The 21,086-nt window shown below is 40.5% G+C and overlaps 1 protein-coding gene across 1 annotated transcript in view; it reads left to right on the top strand.

Annotated features, from left to right (window-relative positions):
* The window catches only part of LOC138783965 (diacylglycerol kinase beta-like), a 49,754-nt gene extending 29,377 nt beyond the window's left edge, over positions 1-20,377 (top strand). Inside the window, exon 4 of the mRNA XM_069959339.1 lies at positions 12,943-20,377. Coding sequence (XP_069815440.1) covers positions 12,943-13,050 — 108 coding nt within the window. The 3' untranslated portion in view covers positions 13,051-20,377. The remainder of the gene's footprint in view (positions 1-12,942) is intronic.
* The last annotated feature ends 709 nt before the right edge of the window (positions 20,378-21,086 follow it).

Genomic DNA, 21,086 nt, shown 5'->3' on the forward strand with positions numbered 1-21,086 from the left:
CTCTAAAGCTGCAGCACGCAGGACCCAGGGAGAAGCAGAACACAAGAGGAGCCATGGACCATGTATAGGTAATGTATGCCAGTTTAGCAAGGGCTGCAAGGACATCGGTAACGATGTCCATGCAGCCCTTGTTAAACGATTATCGGGCCGTGTAATAGGCCTAGTAAACGAGCTCGTTTACAGTTAATATCGGTCCATGTAATAATACCCTAAGAATGTGCTAGATCCATGACAGTAGTAAAGTTTTGTCCATTTACGTCGGATTCAGATCAGAATCAGATTCCACCTTTTATTTTTCAAAGAGTCTGTGAGGAATGAAAGTAGGAATCTGATTGGTTGCTACTTTACACCAGTTTGATAAATCTCCCCCATAGTGTTACAATTCAAGCCACACCCCCTTTTTTAAATAAAGCGCAGTGAAGCCACACCCCCTTGTCAGATCAAGGTGTGAAAAGTGTCCAAAACACATGGCAAATTTGGTGCAAATGCAGAGTGCACCGGAGTATTTTACAATAGTAACCCGCCCCTTATGTTCCAGGATCTTTTTATAATCAGTTAGAACATTAATTGATACTTTCCCTTTAAGACACAGACTAACATTTCCATTCTTAGCAGACGATCCCTGGTAAGAAAAAAAATAAAAAAATAAATTACAAGCGCTCTTCTCCTCTCCGCATTCCCAAATGTTTAAGCGGTAACATATACTTTTGGCGACTCCCTCCAGCTCGGTTAATTACATTTGTTTACCTTCTCATAATTTACTTTAATTTTACAGTCATCAATATTATTTCTTAGCACTGACAACACAATTTACTGCTTGCGTGCTCGCGGCGCGGCAGAACCGGGAGGCGAAGAAGGTGTAAAGGCACAGGCTCTTAAATCTGTGACTGGTAAGAGCAGAGATTACCTATGAGTAATTTCTAATTAATTTGGGATAATTAAGAGAAGGAAAAAAAAAATTGCACATTTTAATTAAGCTTAAAATAATCCAAACTGTCATTTCCTGGTATCTGTGGAATATATTACTTCCCATAGTCTGACACTGATCTGTTACAGACTGGAGCACAGAGGCTTTATTAATGGAAGGGCTCACTGATACCTATTAAAACCAAACATGCAGGAATCGTATGAATCATTTACATAATGTTTCCAGCACTGTCACCTTCACTTTGTGCTCAGGATTAATGATGGGACCATTACATTTTCTTATTTACCTGAACTAATGGAAGAGAGAGAAAGTAGAAGAAAATTACACGATACCGTTACTGGCAAAGCTGCAAAGGACTTAAAGGGAACTCACTCCTGCACCTAATTCCTTAAAGGGCTTCGAAAAACATGCACTGCTCTTGTCTCCAGGTCAGGTGGGGTTTGCAGTTAAGTTCTATTCACTTCAATGGAAGTGAGTTACAAAACCTGCCCCCAAATTGGAGACAAGAGTGGGGCTGTCTCTGGAAGAAAGTGGCCATGTTTTTGTAGCGCTTAATAACCCCTTTAAGAATCCTATAGAATAACTAAAAGGGGTACTCCAATTTTTTCCCACTCCTTTCAGATCAACTGGTGTCAAAAAATTGTAATTTACTTCTATTTAAAATTCTCAAGTTATCAAGCACTTATCAGCTGCTGTATGATATAACTTTCTGACACCAGTTGATTTGAACGAAATGTAGAGTACCCCTCTAAATATAGGTTTTTTTTCCTAATTTAGGTTTGGGTTTGAGGGGGCAACATGTTTGCTTGAGGAGACCACCAAACTGACATAGGAGACTTTTTGAATGCTTCTTAGGGGAGAAAAAAAAATTATGTAAATTAGCTGTCCTGTAGAAGCAAAAGAGCTTTCTCTCTGGTGCCACCTATTGGTGGTTACTGGAAAGCTTTGGCTGTCCAGGCATATTGGGTATCAGAGTTTTGCAACAGCTGGAGGGCCATAGGTTCCCCATCCCTGCTCTAAAGCGGTTATCCAACGCTACCACTTTCTTCCAGAGACAGCACTGCTCTTGTCTCCAGTCTTGTCTTCTGACCATTAAGTTTGCCTAAGATCTCTAGTACAGAGAACCCAAAATCCCTGCCAGATGGGACCTATGAATCGTGCATGCGCCCTGCCCTTCCATTCATTGTCTATGGAGCTGCCACAATATTAGAAAATAATTTATGATTTGGTGGCTGTTTTATTTACATACAATATTCTAATACTAGAATACTCCTTTATGTTAGTGACAATTAAAGGGGTACTCCGGCAAAACAAAATCTTTTAAATCAACTGGTGTCAGAAACTTATTTTGATTTGTAATATACTTCTATTTAAATATCTTTAGCCTTCCAGTACTTATCAGCTGCTGTATGCCCTGCAGGAAGTGGTGTATTCTTTCCAGTCTGACACAGCGCTCTCTGCTGCCACCTCTGTCCATGTCAGGAACTGTCCAGAGCAGGAGAGGTTTTCTATGGGGATTTGCTGCTGCTCTGGACAGTTCCTGACATGGACAGAGGTGGCAGCAGAGGGCACTGTGTCAGACTGGAAAGAATACATCACTTCCTGCGGGACTTCAGTTGCTGATATGTACTTGAAGACTTGAGATTTTTAAATAGGAGTAAATTATAAATCTATATAACTTTCTGACACCAGTTCATTTGAAAGAAAAAAAAAATCACCTGGATACCCCTTTAATAAGATGTAAGGGTATGTCCACACTATGGAATCCCAGTTGATCACCCACCGCGGATTACGTGCATTTTCGCTGGTGCCATAGGCTTCATTCTATGGTTTGGCAGATTCTGCCAGCTGCCCGAAGACTGAGCGGATTCATTCTTTGGGCGGACGACGGAATCTGATAAACCATAGAATGAAGCCTGTGGGACCAGCGGAGATTTGCGCGGCCACGAGCGGGGAAGAGCTGAGGAATCTGCGGCGGGTTATCAACCGGGATTCCGTAGTGTGGACATACCCTCACTGGGAAAAGTTAAAGGTATTATCCAGCGCTACAAAAACATGGCCACTTTCTCCCAGAGACAGCCCCTCTCTTGTCTCCAGCTTGGGCGGGGGTTTGCTGCTCAGTTCCATTGCAGTGAATAGAGCCAAACCGCACCTGGACTGGAGACAAGAGTCGTGTTGTCTCTGTAAGAAAGTGGCCATGTTTTTGTAGCACTGGATAACCCCTTTAAGGGCCCTATTCCACCGGACGATTATCGTTCAGATTATCGTTAAATCGTTCGAATCTAAACGATAATCGTTCGGTTGAAATGTAGTTAATGATTAACGACCGAACGAGAAATCGTTGATCGCTTTCTAAGACCTGGACCTATTTTTATCGTTGCACATTCGCAAAACGTTTGCAAATCGTTCGCATTGAATAAGACATCGTTCGGTCGTTCACAATAGATAGCGAAGAAAAAACGATCGCAATTACGATCATAAGTAATCATGGAATCAAGTGAACGTTTTCAGGTCTTTCGCAATAGCGGTCGTTTGAGATCGTTAATCGGTAACGATTATGAAAACGATAATCGTCCGGTGGAATAGGACCCTAGTAATGGAAACAAGTATGAGGTAACACACTTTCAACATAGAGCAGGTTAGCCCAGCAGCACAGAGTATTTCAGTATGTAATGAAAGTGTACCAAGTGTTGCATACTATCAATTGAGGAATATTCTACTGAATTGGTTGGAAACTGAGTCCTATCCTTTACGCAGGTACCCTCCATTAGTCGGACCCTCAGGTTCCATAGCACCCTCTTTCCTTTAGCCACCACTCTTTGGGGTGAATAAAAGTTTGACTTACAAATTCCTTACAACATCTTAGAGTAAAAAAAAATTTTCTAAATTATTGCTCGATATAAATTCCATTTTTTTTTCTTTTTTATTACTTTAAAAAAAAAATGCAAAAAAAAAATAAAAAATGAAAGAAACATCACATGTCTCCCGGTCTGAAAATCTGCTGCACCAACAACTCCTAAACCTATCTTTGACCACATTTGCACAAGCGTCGAAGGTGTCGGGACCCAGGAGATCTGCCAGAATAACATTTCACACTTGAGTTTCTTCTCATTAAATTTTGTTTAGAAAAAGGAAAATGCTATTTTTGACGGGATCCCAAAATGCATGCATAAAATTTAAAGGAACCCTTAATATGCTAGAAAAACATCATCACACTGACATATATTTTCTTAAATAGACCGTAAAAGCGGTTGCAGGTACCACGCTCCTGAAATGGCGACATATGGGTTTCTTAAAAAAGATGTATTCATCCTTTCCCTCCTCCAAAGTGGATTTTATTGCAGCGGGCTAAGCTGATTCTGAATGCCTCCGCCATAACATAAGTGTCAAAAACACTACTATTATTTACAGTGCTGCATTCGGGGGGCTGGCGGACATGAATATGCTCATTGATAAAAGGGTCCCATTCATTAGCGTTCCCCGACGTGTCTCTCCCTCACAGGTGTGCCGGCCAGAATTAATCAAGAAATTACCACTTACGGGATTACCAAATTACTACTATCATTAATATGTGCCGGGTGGTAAAAACAACTGTTAATAAGGTGACCGGAGGGTCCGGCTGTAGATTGTAGACAGAGACACCAGACTACGGCCATGTTTTCATAGTTCTTTTGTCTTCAGATGATGTTTTTGAATTCTATATGAAAATTAGATACTAGAAAATAGATAGGGCTTGAAAAGAACAGTGACTTCCAGAGCGCCCCTTTAAGAGAAACTATAACCATGTCCTTCAAAAGTCAATTCAGTACTGGCCCTTTAAGAGGTAATTCAGTACCAGCTATTAAGAGGACAAATTCAGTACCGGCCCTTTAAGAGTGAATTCAGTACCGGCCCTTTAAGAGTGAATTCAGTACCAGCCCTCATAGAGCCAATTCAGTACCGGCTCTTTAAGAGTGAATTCTTTACCAGCCTTCATAGAGCCAATTCAGTACCGGCTCTTTACGAGTGAATTCAGTTTCAGTCCTTTAAGAGTAAATGTGGTACCGGCACTTTAAAAGGGAACTATCAGCAGGTTAGACTAATCTAATAAAAACTTCTCAGGAGATAGAAAGGTGGCACTCACCGAGATAGCAAAAAATATATTCTTTATTTTATCTCCAAACAGGTTACATGCAGCAGATGAAATTAATAGGCGACAGCTGTTTCGCACGTCACATGCTTTCTTTCAGCCCTCTAGAGAAAGCATGTGACGTGCGAAACAGCTGTCACCTATTCATTTCATCTGCTACATTTAACCTGTTTGGTGATGGAATAAAGGACTATATTTTTTTGCTATCTCTGGGAGTGCCACCTTTCTATCTCCTGGTAATTTTTTTATGCCATTGGACTGCATGTTTTGTTAGAGCACCTCCGATAGTACGGCTCCGAGGAGGAGTATATTCACACTTGAAGACTGTGACCAGCAGTGTGTAGGGGTCAAGTGCCGGAAATCTCCTTTGTATATGAGTTAGACTAATCTAACCTGCTACTGGATATGGGGTGCTGAGTATAGTACTAGTAGTCACTTCATATAAATAATTAATCTTATGTATTTACAAAATATCCCAACTTTTACGAAGGGTTTATATGGAATAACTTGCCCCTTACATTAATTTATAATCAATAGGACAAGTCGTCAAAGAGTTCTGTCATCGCGGCAAAGCAGCCCGTAATGTATATTTTATGTATTTATGATGAGATGTGTTCCCATATGATATAAGACATAGTAAGGGTTTACATGCATGAATATATGTATCTGGTGCCCTATAGCCTCCTCTGTGATGTCCATATGAATTAGAATTGGACCAGTTATATCCTTATAGCCTATTAGCCCCTCTATGATGTCCAGATGCCCCAAATAATTTATTCACTAATATCCATATGTTCTATGGACTCTCCTCTATAACGTTTAAATTGCCATTGGAAATCCCTCTATGACATCCACATGTCCTATGGGATTTCCCTCTATGATGTCCATATATCTTATGGGATTTCCCCTTATGGTATCCATATGTCCTATGACATTTCTCTCTATGATATCCATATGTCCTATGGGATTTCCCTCTATGATGTCTACATGTCCTATGGCATTTCCTTCTATAATATCCATATGTCCCATGGGATTTTCCTCTATGATGTCAATATGTCCTATGGGATTTCCCTTTATGATATGCATATGTCCTATGGGATTTCCCTCTATAATGCCATCACTATAATTCCCATATAACAATGTGCAGCCCTGGGTCACCATTTTCAATTGCATTAATTCTATTTGTTCAGATTGTGCCAAAATTTATTTATTTTATTAATATTTTTTTTTTTTTACAATTAACTTTTTCTCGATTGGTTGTTTTTCCCCAGTCCTGTACCCATATAACAATGTAAATGTGTTCTGGTCCCCCTCATCCCATCAGCCCCTGCTCCCCCTTATCTCCGTGTCATCCGCTGATTGCATAAAAATGATGACAAACACCAGAATGAGCAGCGTTCTACATTTAATACCGTTTAATTATATGCTGGATGATTTGCCCTAAAATGAATATGCATCAGGTCATGTGACTATTAATTAATCATGTCTATATGATAAGTGATGGGATGGGGGGATTACTCACTGAGGATCATTTGCATTGGGTTCATCTGTTATATGAAGCTTCCCCTCGATATTGCAATGAAATGTACATGGTCATATTGTCAGTATTGTCCGGATCCATCTGTACCATGCTAAGTAGTGTATTACTGTAGTATTCTCCAACACAAACATGGTGGCATGGACGGTATATGGTTCTGTAATGTACAACAAGTCTCCAAAGCTACAAAAAAAAAGCTACTTTCTTGCAAAAACAGCGCCACCCCAGTCCTCAGGTGGTTTGTGGTATTACAGTTCAGCTCTATTCACTTCAATGGAACTGAGCTGCAAAACCCCAGAACCCAAACTGAAGACAAGAGTGGTGCTGTTTCTGGAAGAAAGCGGCCATGTTTTCTGAAGGGCCCTATTACACGGGATGATTATTATTTGAAAAAATGTTATTTCGTTTGGAATTAAGCGATAATAGTTTTGTGTAATTAAATGACTAACGATCGCTTGTTTAGACCTGGACTTAAAATCATCGTTGATCGTTCGTAGATTGTTCCGTGTAATAACACGTCGTACGGTCGCTCCCGTAGGTTCAGCAAGGACAAGACAACCGCAAGAACGATCGCAAGTGACAATTATCGATTCGTGTAATTGGGTGAACGATTTCAGGTTGTTCGTTTGAGATCGTTTACCTTTAATTGTGGAAAAATCGCTTAGTCTAATAGGACCCTAAACCTAGAGAACCCCTGTAAATGGGATTTATGTTGATTTAAAGGGGTTATCCAGCAAAAAATATTTTTCTTTTAAATCAACTGGTTTCAAAAAGTTTGTAATGTACTTCTATTTAAAAATCTTCAGTCTTCCAGTATTTATCAGCTGCAGCATGTCCTGCAGGAAGTGTTTTCTCTCCAGTATGACACAGTGCTCTCTGCTGCCACCTCTGTCCATGTCAGGAACTGTCCAGAGCAGGAGCAAATCCCCATGGAACAGTGCTTCTCAATTCCAGTCCTCAGGCCTCACCAACAGGTCATGTTTTGGGTATTTCCTTAGTATTTCACAGGTAATATAATTATACTCAGTGCATCAGGTATTATCACAGGTGATCTTTGTATGGGATAGCCTCAAAACATGACCTGTTGGTGAGGCTTGAGGACTGGAATTGAAAAGCACTGCCATAGAAAACCTCTCCTGCTCTGGACAGTTCCTGACATGGACAGAGGTGGCAGCAGAGAGCACTGTGTCATACTGGAAAAAATACACCACTTCCTGCAGGACATACAGCAGCTGATAAGAACTGGAAGACTGGAAATTTTTAAATAGAAGTAAATTACAAATCTGTATAACTTTTTGAAACAAGTTGATTTGGGGATAAAAAAAAAAAGATTTTCGCTGGAGTACCCCTTTTAATGAATGTCTAGTAAATATTACCTCCCTATAGTAATAAAATATTGTATATCCAATTCCTGCCCAATGTAGTTAACAAATTAGATTGCAATGTACAATCATTTTTTTGTTTTGTTTTGTTTTTTTTTTTAGAATTTTATATATTTTTTGCAATTTTGATGTAAATCTAAGCAAACATCTAAATGGCATCCCAAGAGGATATATAGTAAAAGGACGTTGTATCTCCACAGCTGCAGTGGTTTACCATTCAATCCATTTTTTTCCACAGCAGGACTGGGATTTTATATTGTTTGATTTTGCTTCTTTTTCATGTAATTGGGACTTGAGGAACAGGTTGTGCTGTGCAGCCGAGCCCTGGCAATAGTGCAGGAGACGTCTGCTGTTGTTTTGTTTCCCATTCTCTATTGGTTATCTGACTCCTCATAAATAGAATTTGATGGAAGTATTAGAAATGACACATGATACCTCAACCAGTCCGACAGCTGCTACTTAATAGGATTAATATGTGGGATTGGTTTGTGTTATGCAAGTATTAAAAGAACTTTATACAGTAGATTTCACATCCAAATATGTTTGGTGGAAATTCTGGGTGTCACTTGGCATCAATCAACAGAGTGATGACAGATACCCCCCTAAAATTAGATGGTTTAGACCATTGTTGAGAGGTTCAAACTCAGATACTTGGAGTGAACCATCAAAAAGAGGTAAATTAGATAAAATAGGAGTTAGATACATGGAATATCTGACGATATAAGTTGTTGGTAGGAGATAAGGTAGGGTATGTTCCCATCAAAATGGGATGCCAATGTATTTGTTCACTGGCCCCATAGACTTTAAAGGGAGCCAATCACCTCTCTAATGGAGTGTGAACTAACCCAGTACCTAATAGCCGCTGGACACTCGGAGGATGTTGGCAGGCTCTGGTCGGAGTAGCAATTTTTGTAAAAAGAATCCATCTTTACTGCTTGGTTCCAGATCCCATTAAAGGTGAAATCCGGAAGAAATCATAATTTGCCAGCAGATGGGACGGGGGCAACATTATAAACGATCGCAACTCACCTTTCCCCGTGCCTCCGCAGTGCCGTGCCACAGGCTCTGGGACCCCTGCCAAAACTGATTTTCAGTGGAGGTCCCAACCAATCAGTGACTACAATGGTGTCCCATCCCTGACACTGGCTGAGTGGGCAATCCATTAGCTGAGTCAGGATGTCACTAAAGAAGGAGATCCAGGAGTCCAACGGGAGTCCCGGTGCAGTAAGGCAGCACTGTGGAGGCACAGGGAGAGGTAAGTAGACCTTGTTTATTTTGTTCCTACAAAACACAGTAATCACTGAGCTCAGGGAGATCAGTGAAAAAAATCCAATGAAGTACTCACTCAAGAGTCTCCATTGATACATTGCCCCCTATAAATTGAAAAATGCACAAAAGGGTCCGTGGAGCCTCAGTTGCGAGTCTCAAAACACGATAATAGCCAGATATCCCTTCCAGAGAAGGAAACTTCCCAGTGGGCAGATCACCAAACCACCAATTTCTTGGGACTTCTTCTTTAACTAAGCATAAGGTCAAAGCAGACAGCTTCCACCCTCTTTCCAGCCACTCGTGCTTGATTGGGAACTTAAAGGGGTACTCCAGCCCAGGGCCCAGGAATAAGCTATGGCCGGGGAGGGGGTGGTTATAGACAGTGGCGATCACTTAGCTCCCCGGTTCCAGTGCTGGGTCCCGGATCAAGACGCCCCGTACACCCGTCCCGCGGTCGCTTCCTGGTGTGAGCTCCGGCATGAGACGTGACGTCTCATGGCAGCTCAGCCATTTAGCGGCCGAGGCGGGCAGGTGTATGGGGCGGCGCAATCCGGGACCCGACGCTGAAACCGGGGAGGTAAGTGATCGCCACCGTATATAACCACCCCCTCCCCGGCCATAGCTTTAAAATACCCCCACGCCGGATTACCCCTTAATGCAAAGCCCTGCGCTCAGGCTGCCAATCAAGTATGAGTAGCTGGGAAGAGGGTGGGGGGTTGCGTGACTACATGCCACTGTGGCTCCGTCCTCAAGCCTAGGCACCAGGGTGCGGGACTGATTTACAACCAATTTTTTTCTTAAGTTTCCTGATTTACAACCAATTTTTTTCTTAAATTTACGCCCTACCATAGACTGCCGGATACAGCGTCGGAAAGCTGTACCCGGAAACTGTAATGTACTGGGGACAGGTCACACTCCCTCAGGGAGCTGATCGGTTCCCTTTAATGGTCCAAAGATAGTCACCTACTTACTACATTTGTGTCATTTTTCAAGAATAAACAAGTTTTGGTTTGCTGCACTAAACACGTATACTATCGGAAAATGATCCGAATAGTTACAAATACTAACTAAAAAATTGTATGAGAACGGTTAACTCACAATCCAGACGGCAAGAAATCAAATAAAAAACCGAGCATGAGGTGCCTACTCCAGAACGTCTATGCTTAAACCCAAACTTTTATGAAGTCGACCTTAACTCCGTTCCGTAGACAATACATTATTTAATTTTTTTTTTCGAACTCTTGTCAAGAAAAATTGCCGATTCCAAAAGAAGCAGAAAACGTTCCATTTTCGGCCCTAATGGTTCTGCTAGGCGTGACATACTTTTTTATTTAATACAGTTAATATATGGCACAAGAAAAAAAAAAAGAGATTCATTACACATTGCAAATGTCAGGTATGTACTTTGCAAGAAATATATTTTGCAGGTTCTAATAGACTGGTGTTTCTGACCAGGGAAATGCTTTGTGCGCGGCGTCCGCGGCGAGGCTGACAACTGATATTTAATAGATGATGAATCCTTTGGATTAAGTCGGAGGATCTTAAAGAAAAATGTCTCTTAATACCTGGGAAAAACTTTCGGCATCACTAGCCCGAAGGCTATGAGTAACCTTTTTATTACATAATTAGGGATATCTATTATCTTACAACAATGTATCTTAAAGTCACAAGGTAAATGCCACTTTTATAATCACTTTCAATTAGCTTTAAGCTAAGCGGGCGCTCCTAAAATGTCTTCCTTCTTTAATTTTGAATTAGGAAACACCATAGCCGTAATCTTTCCAGAGTGTGTATAATTTAAGGTAGTTTATGCTAAAATAAATCAAAAATAGTATAATTGTCCAAGTCAATAGTGCAGTTATACAAGAGTGATATCATTAGCGGCTCATTAGCAGATTAGACAACTAGTTCATCTTTGGTGGCTTTTGCCGTCAGCTAACCTTTCCTGGTCTTTGTAGGTGTCTATTAGCTCTATAGTGGAGTACAGCAGAGTGGGAAGTGCTGCACAGCGGGAAGAGACGGTACCTAGACGATTAAGATTTTATTTTATTTTTTATTTGTCATCAGAACAGAATTTCGTTGAACTCCTTTATTTCACTCTATTAAATTTGGATAATTTAGATTAGTATTTGGTATAACTGTATATTAAAACAAAAAAAATGACACAACTTATTGATGGTGGGTCTGACTGTGCAGCTCTGGAGCTGTGGATTAAAGGGGTTATTCAGTGTGAAAAATTGTTAATATATTGCTGCCCTGTTGGTTAATATAATAAACATGTTATGCTTACCTTTCAATGCTCCCCTGGTGTCCTGATGCGGCCTCTCCGGTAACCCCCACTGACTGCAGCTCCGTTACTTCCAAGACTAACTCATCTTAAGAGTGACAGTCTGCTCAGCCAATCACTGGACATGGCACTGTCTCTTTTTAGACAATGATTGGCTGAGAAGGCTGTCACTCATGAGAAAAGTTTGTCTCCGAAGTAGTGACGCTGCAGTTAGCGCAGGACACCGGAGAGGCCTCATCAGGACACCAGGGGAGCACAGAAAAGTAAGCATAATGTGTTTATTAAAGGGAACCTGTCACCTCCGTGCCGGGGTGAAGGCCGCCCGACACCCTGCTAGAGTCCCGGATATTCACCCCATCTCGCCAAATGCCTCTTCTGGAGCTGGTCCTGGGACAGAAATATCCTTGTCGGAAGCTGCATAGGTTAGTCCAATGCCCATAGAGAATAAATAAGCCGTCATTCTCTATGTGCGCCAGACTCACCTATGCAGCGCACGCACCAGGCTTTCGACAAGGATATCTCCGTCCCAAGACCGGCTCCAGGTGACATGGGGTGAGTATCCAGGGCTCTAGCAGGGGGTCGGGCGGCCTTCACCCCGGCACGGGGGGTGACAGGTTCCCTTTAAGTTTACCAACGGGGCAGAAATATATAAAAGTCATTTTAAACAATGGATAAGCCGTTTAAGAAAAAAAAACACTCACCTGCCCAATCCCTGCCCAATCCCTAACCTCCTCTCATGGTGACAGTGTCAGGTCCTAACAACATTTACTGGTTCCGATCCCAACAAAGGGAAGTGGCCACTGTGCCAGACACTGGGTGAGGTTGGTCACTGCAGTGGCCAGTGTTTGTCTAGGTTGACTTTTTTTTTTTTTTTTTTACCATCGACATGGGGGCCAGGTACTGGTCAGAATGTGAATACTGGGGACTGGGCTTATGAGTACAGCTTGTAAAGGTTTTCTCAACTACTGCAAAAAGTTTAAGGGGTCGTCTGGTATTTCTTTACTGATTGTAAAATTCACCAGGTTGGGAGGCAAGAAAAAAAAAGGGTACTTACCTTCCCAATCCTCTACCTTAGCTATGGTATTGGTGTCTGGTCCCTGCTGCTGCTCACGACCCCCAGATCCTCAGCCCGGCCACTTTTTAAGTAAAAACAAAAAGCCAGAATACCAGGTTTTATCCACAGTTAGAGACAAATGTCTGGGATTTTCCTGAAAGCAGCACTATGGCACTCGGTGGGCCTTGTCTGGTACTGCAGCTAAACTCTAGTCAAACTTTAAAAATAAGTGTACTCTCCTTCCCAACAAAATAAATATGATACTTGCTAACCCATCCTGGTTAATCATGAGGAAATCTGAGTAAATGTTGCAATAACAATATATATATATTTATTTTTTTGTATTAATTTTTTAGATCAAGATAACGCACAAGAACCAAGCCCCTATGCTGATGGGACCGCCCCCGAGGAACAGCCTCTTTACATCCTTCATCAAAGGAACAATGAGCAGGAACAAGGAGTGAAGGATGCTACATATATACCGTCAATGGACATATTGGCCTCTTACCATGTGTTGCTGGGCTTAATAGCTGTATTTGGAATAATGGGCTTGTTTTTACTATTTTTTTTTAAATTATTATTTTAACGTTAAGTTATAATTCTAATTTATTGTAATTTTTTTTTTATGTCTCGCATGTACAGTCAATATTTATTTCTATCGAGCAACATTACGGCCTGTAATGTCTGCATGCATTTGGTTTACAATGATGCATCTGAATGCTCAGATCAGGCCTGTTGTTTCCACATCGTACAGCAACTGGATGAGGAGAAGCAAAAACAATCACTTTTAGGAAAATTTTTCACTTTATTGGAGAAATAGGAAGTAAAAGTATGCGGATATATATCACTTTCAAAAACAAGTATGCTATATTATTGGCCAAGGGAAATCCCAGGCTCTACTGTCTCTAGGGGGCTGTGCACATAGGAAATCCACAGGGACGGCCCATGAGGAATATGTGGAAGTAACCATAGATATAGTACATGACCATGACAGACAAACCCTCAGCATTCTTACTTTACCCAAGTTGAAACTTTCTATGGACTTTTATTAGGATTATGGGGTAATGATGACACCACCAGCAGAATAGTGAGTGCAGCTCTGGAGTATAATACAGGATGTAACTCCAGATCAGTACAGGATCAGTAATGTGATGTATGTACACAGTGACCCCACCAGCAGGATAGTGAGTGCAGCTCTGGAGTATAATACAGGATGTAACTCAGGATCAGTACAGGATAAGTAATGTATGTACATAGTGACCCCACCAGCAGAATAGTGAGTGCAGCTCTGGAGTATAATACAGGATGTAATGCAGAATCAGTAAAAAATAAATAATGTAACATTTTTATAAGATGACTTATGTTTTTGCAGTTCCATATCAAAGTTGAGAATAGCAGAAAAGCAGACTAGCTTTCATATGATCAATGAGACCAGAGACTGGGATTTCTCTTTATAATTATATACAGTACAATGAACACAGCAAATGATTTCTTGTTCTGTGACATATGATGCCTAAAATTTGTGTACCTCAATGGGTTGAGTATTTCCGACAACAATGCAAACATGCAATATTTTGCTTAAAAGTGAATTTCCACCATGTGACACTCATTTTAAGTCTTTAATCCTGTGCTGCTTTTGTTGGATTTAGAGCTGCAGATCTCTGCAAAAAGCATAGAGTTAAATGACACACTGCTGCCTGTCTGCGGCCACCACTAGGGGGAGCTCAGGATCTCACTGCATACTGTGTTATTATTAAGTTCTATGTATTACCAGTCTTCAGTAAGCTCCTTAGGTCCCTCTAGCTACGAGTCCACATAACAGGTCTCTAAATGCTGCATGATATGTCATAAAATAGGTCGGAGAAGACCAAAAGACCCATTTACTAAAACGGTGGACTTTCATTTAATCCATCAACGACGATGCACTTGACTTGTATATTTTTTATTCATCTGAACTTCACAGAAAGGTATGCATAAATAATTTGTGTGAATCTTTATACCATGGCACAAATAACCAATCTGATCTTTAGATACCACTTGCTTAATAAACTGTTTCCCGCCAAAGATTTACCGACTAAAACGTCGGAGTAATGGGTTAATGCATAATTAATCAAGGACATCGAATGAAATTCACAGCTGAAATAAAGAAATAAATTCCAGCACTTTTGATTACCTTGGCGAGGGATCACATTAGACTCCCGATGCATTAGGTAAACTTAACAAATAGGCTTCTGTTGCCAGGTAAGATACTGCCAATTTCATACAGAAATTCGGGATCAGTCTTTAAAATTGCACCAAATTTTCACATTCGAGTATTCTTATTTGTAAATATTTGTAAAGTAATTTAGTTTCATAGGGAAGACCGAGAACATATATTTACATAGATGCTTATATAGAGACTATGTACTGTATGATTTATATGTGATATGTGATAGACCCAGCCCAAAACTATTTTAAGAAAACCCCTCGAAACTGGGTTAAATTACTGATTTCTATGGATATAATGGACAGCTGACTTTTAGAGGGCAGATTTAAAGAGGTTATCCCATAATTTAAAGTTATCCCCGATTCAAAGAGCAGAGGGTAAATGGCTGATTGGTGGAGTTCCAACCAATAAATAAGAAGTCAGCTGTCCCCTAAGTAAATAAAGTGGGAGTGTATATGCTTGACCACCATCCTCACTATTGGACTTCCAAATTTGCCAGTCACTGAACTCAACCATATGTTCAGAAACCCCATAGATAATAAATGGAGTGATGGCCATGTTTGCACACTAGAAGGACAATTGATATCCATTCTTGTGGTCAATGGATGTCCCAACGGTCAGATCCCCACCAAGCAGTTAGTTATGCCATATCCTGTAGATATAGGATAACTTTTAATCTTTGCATAACCCCTTTAAGTTTTTTGCCCCAACCAGAGCCATGTTAATATGTTTGGAAAGGCATACCTACCATAGAGATAGACCATGTGGCTGCTATTGGGCATCAATGGTGGGGCCAAGACGTCCAGTCCTGGTTAAACCCATCACCCTTGCTGTTTGGGTGGTAAGAACCTATGTTCATTCCCCTCAAGGCTAAGTCCATTGCTTTTAAACAAGGAAGTGGGAAATTCGCCCCAAAAAAACAGGTTCGAATGGGAAACAAATGTTGGCAAAACTAATGTCATAATGAAAAGACCAGTTTGATCTTTGCTATGTCATCTCCTTTTCTTTATGTATGACACTGTAGTGTTGTATAAAGTTTAGAGGTAGTATATAGACCAAAGGCAGCTTTAATACAGCTCTTTGCATGTAATACTTAGGCTGGATTCATGAGTTGGGAACCTGGGATCACTGTAAGAGGTTTCCTGCACATCGCTGCAGTTTTGAACACACTACAACCCATTGTTGCCCAAAGTAGAACTTTTGTGTCTGTTTTTTTTTTACCTTTTAGAGGTCCCAGAACAAATAGAAATAGGCAGTTTGGGGTCAAGCACAATAGAGTTGAACCAATGTTTGGGCATCTAAAAGATTGCATTGAGTTGACCATCACTAGAGCAGTGATGGCCTCAGTGAGAAAGTAGTTGGGAGTCTACTAAAGGCCCAGATATTTTAGTGTGGTGCTTGGACCTATGTAACTTCATTAAGATGTATTAAAACTTCTGATTTTAAACGATTGTGTTGTTGGTGGATGCCCACCATTAGGGTGTTGATGGCCTCAACAGGTGAGGAAGTAAGTGAAAGACAACTATAGGTCCACACAAAAACTGATACTGTTACTAGATATCTTTTGGGGGGTCTTGAGAGAATAGCATTTTGTTTGTGGTTGGGCACCAATAATGTAGGTGTTACCTCAAAGAGCATGGGTGTAGAAGAGTTTACATTAGGTCTACCTATTGCACTACATGGTCCTTGAACATAAGTTACAAGTTAATATTTGTAGTAGGATTACTTAGTTGAAGTGGAACTTTTTTGTGTGCTTGGATTGTAGGGCAATGACTTCCATTAATTTTTTATAGTTTCTGTCCCATCTAAAATAAATCTATGGGAAAACCAAAGGGTCCAATCTACATCATTGTGAATCAACACAGATATTATTTTTTGAAAAAAATATATTGTAATATAAAAATGTGATGAGTAGGAACATACGGTACAGGTACATATCCCTTGCAGCTCAGTAATAGTACAGCTACAAGGACATCCTCATTCCTACCATCATAGTGCAACTAGATACTATATATATAAGTAAAATAATAGCTCCATATGCTATTCCTACAACCACTGTCGATTAGAAAAGATAAGGGTTACCAGTTATCATTCTTAAAGTGGAACTATCCTCTAAGAACTAAGAACCCTTAGATTCACGATGTTCTTTACAATACGTACTGTATACATGTAGTGACAAGTCGGTGATATCACATAGCATGCACCTTTTATAAGACTACTATTTTATTATACTTTATTTTTTAAGCCTGAATAGAGCTTTAGAATACTTTTCGAGAAGCGGAAACCTTCATTGGTTTGGCAGTGCACGATAATCTGTCTTGTGTATAAAGCATGATGAATTGTATTTGTTTTTGTTCAGACACTGTCATTTATTCTTGTCACCGATCCCCTCTATGGAGTATAATATTTTTCATGAGATGCTTATTATATAATAATTGCTGTTAACCATCTTTGACAGTATTACAAATTCAATTGAGATTCACTATGGAACAAATGGACTATGTTGTGGTTTGGTCGAGATAACATTTATGATAAAGTGTCTTTGACCAATAGTAGACCCTTCATGACTGGTGGTGAAACCAATATATATTTGTTGCCCTTTTTGTAAGTTGTAGAGATGTCCTTATGGCTTGTTTCAATATTTAGAATTTGAATCTTTACTTGGAATTTTTTATTTTATTTTCCTTCTCAGTTCCGAAATATGCCAATGTTCAAAATTTAAGAACAAGTCAAAAACTTTGAACCCAAAGTCTGAAGTCCTAGAAGTAAGACACTATTTATCCTAAAGCTGACCATACACATTAGATGAATGTCAGCGGGACCAGCCAACCACTAGAGATGATCGAACAACAGAAAATCTTAGGATTCCTGATGCCTTCCCGGTCCATGGGGAAGGAGGAGACAGCCCGGCAACCTCCTAGAATTCCGGGATTTAGCCTAGGTAATAGACAGTAACCCGGAATTCCAGACTGTCTCCTCCTTCCCCACGGACTGGGAAGGCATCACGAATCAAATGCGGAAGGTTCGACAAGGTTCGAGTTCGATAGAACCTAAGATTTTCCTTTGTTCGATCATCTCTACCAACCATGTAACGTGTATGGTGTTCTCCGAACTGTTCCAGACAGCAGATATCTAGTAGAATTTCAGCAGTTGGTCAACATCTGAAGTGTAAGGTGAACCTTTTGGGAACTGGCTTCGATTTTAACTACAATTTACTCCAGTGTGCAGGTGTAAATTGGAAACATGGCAAGCGGGACACAGACAGGTGATAGAATGCTAAAATTCTGCACAGTGTGGGGCTCTGTTCAAAAATTTGCCTAACACTCAGACCCCAAAGTCCAAAGAGGTTGTCCAGGATACTCTGATACTGTCTCGCTCCTCCACCACTGCCAGATCTCCACCTATTCTCCCCCACTGTCAGTGTTTTGGAAACATCTGGTGACATCCTGCTCGTTCCAGACGGTCAGCAAAACCAGTATAGTATCTATGCTGCTGGCCATTTCTGGAGGGAGTGGGGGGACACCAGGTGTTTCACAGCTGTGGAAAACAGGTGGCACTAGATATGGCAGCAGAGGAGGAGTGGGACTGGTAACTATACATTACTGTCCCCTGCAGCCACGGCAGGATCCGCAAGTATAAAATTATCCCAAACAACCTTGTTAACATAGTAGAAAGTCAGATCGAAGAAAGTCAAATGAGTGATACAAAAGGTCAGATTCTATGAAACTAAACCCAAAGTACTGGAAATCGCTCAAATCAGAACCCAAGATGTTAGAAGACAGAACAATAAATTCCAAACTAAGATACAAAAGTTGGTTTAGAGCCTGAAGTTCTACACTGTAAGTCAGACCTTATAGGTTAAAGTACCAACATAATGACCCAAAATGGGGCTCTGATTGCTAGGATCCCTCTAGGTTCTCTCTATGTAAAATGTAAGGCCTAAAAGAGTAAAATTCTACATAATTTACAGTTCCAGAGTATTTTTTCACTTTTCAAACCATAATTTTTTCCCATTTTCCTTCATAGTGAATCTCTTTCGAATCTCTATTTGTCAACAATACATTTTAATTCATCCATTATTACTATAATATTTTAAGAATATTTCACTAGAATAAATGCCTTAAACACAGAAACATCCATCAATGCAATTTCCAGAAACCTTATCGAAAGATTTTCGAAAATGTCTCACCCTCCCTCCTCTTTACATGCGTTCTAGGAAAAATTACAGATATCAGATTTTCTGCCTTAATCCAAAGATCTATACTCGTTCAGCTCGATGAAACATATCTATCTGTATTCGATTCTAGATACTGAATTATAGGTGTATTTCCTGCCACTAGGTGAAATGAGACGGTGGAGTTGCTAAAGTCGTTCACTTTGCAGCCACACGTAACATTTTGCACTTTTTGAATTTCTGTAAATGTTTACAAAGCACATAATTTCGAGGATTACTCCAGGCAAAACGGATACACTATGTTTTGCCAAGTGCCCAGTCCTCAGGGGCGGGGCTTGTCTATTTGAATTCTTATGTTAAGCCCTGCCCCTGCAGACCTTGCATTAAGTTGTATCAGTTTTCCCCAGAGTGTTCCATGAAAAGAAAACAAAGTCTTGAAACGGACAAGGTAAATCTTACTGCTACCTTCTCTTTGTTGTATACTCTATGAAATGTGCATTCCACCTATTGTAATAATTGAGTTTATAACTTATATCTTAATGTGTGTACGCAATGTTTGTTACGCGTTGTCTATATTATTATTTTTTTCTTATGATGCAATATATCGAGACGGTTGTCTAATTGTCACAATTGTACATGTGATTAATTAATAGAAAAAAAAATTATGGAAAATGACCACCACGTACATGGCGAATAGTAAGCTGAATTTCTTTGTGCAGGTGTGATATCTTGTCAGCTATGTATATGCACTGCTAATTCTAAGAAAAAGTCAGGATGGTTTATGGGTGGACATAGACAGTAGCTGGAATAAATGTCCCCTCAGTCTACATTAGTTCTTCATAGAGTTCCCTCTACGGGTGTAAATACTCCACATATGTACCGTTTTCTCTGGGGCACTGCAGTACATGTGAACCAAGGCAAACAGAAGTACTTAGCTGAAAGAAAAAAATAAAATTTTGGTGGTCTATGACCCCAAGGAGGTTTTGAAAGTCAGCACTCACGCATTGGTGCCCTGTCGTAAAGATAGACCACCAATCTATATGCTTGGAAAAAAAGGTGGTAGTCCAGTGGGTCTTTGTATTGCTCTGGTCAAACTTCTGGCCCGCCAGCTGAAATCATAGTTGGACAACTAAAGCCAAGGCTTCGGCTATCCAGTAATTATGGGAATAGTAGTCTTGCAACAGCTGGAGTGCCGCAAGTAGAGTTGATTGAATCTCGAAAAATTCTAGGTTCCATCGAACTCGAACATACCCGAATCTTCCGCATTAGATTGCTAATGTCTTCATAGTCCGTGCGGAAGGAGGAGTGTGCCCGGGGACCGTCTGGAATTCTGGGATTTAACCTAGGTAATAGGCTGAATCCTGGAATTCCAGGCGGTCCCCGGGCAGGCTTCTCTATGCTGGGGACCGAGAAGGCATCAGCAATCTAATACGGAAGGTTCGGGTATGTTCGAGTTCGATCGAACCTAGAATTTTCCGAGGTTCTATCAACTCTAGCCGCGAGTCTGACATGTATGCTCTAGATGATGTCCATGTGATATGTCCATCATAGATAGTTTAACATTTTGGAACATCCTAATTTTTTGAATTGTCTCAATAATTCACTAAAATGTACTTGTGTAAAATGTACATCTAGAGATTCTTGGGGGCACGGAGGTCGGAGCCCCCCTAGGGGCCGAGTAAATTTAAATTGGCCAATCCCTATAACTCTCAATGGAGGGTAAAATTGATACAAGATTACAAGACATTGGGAAATAAAAAATATTTGTTATTTGGTTCTAAAATTATAAGAATTAATATAGACAAAATGTTTGGATGGGAAAGAAAGCGACTATTCTTGCCTAGGTGGTGACTGTGGTCTGCTGCTTCAGTGTTTGAGCAGTGAGCGTGTAGCATTGGGAAAGCTTGCAGCATAATGGTAAATTGCTATCAATGTATTACAGTGTCTGCAAGGAATCTACACTTCTCAGCGGGCATGCTGGGAGTTGCGGTTTTGTAATGGCTGGAGAGCGCCAGGGTGCAGAACACTGGCATAGGAAATGATCTGCGAGGAGACCAAAGGCAAAAGCTTCAGGGGAGACGTCCTGAAAGTGTGATCTTTGTACGTTATTTTTTGCTTAT

This window comes from Dendropsophus ebraccatus, chromosome 2 (assembly GCF_027789765.1).
Source record: "Dendropsophus ebraccatus isolate aDenEbr1 chromosome 2, aDenEbr1.pat, whole genome shotgun sequence".
Lineage (NCBI taxonomy): Eukaryota > Metazoa > Chordata > Amphibia > Anura > Hylidae > Dendropsophus > Dendropsophus ebraccatus.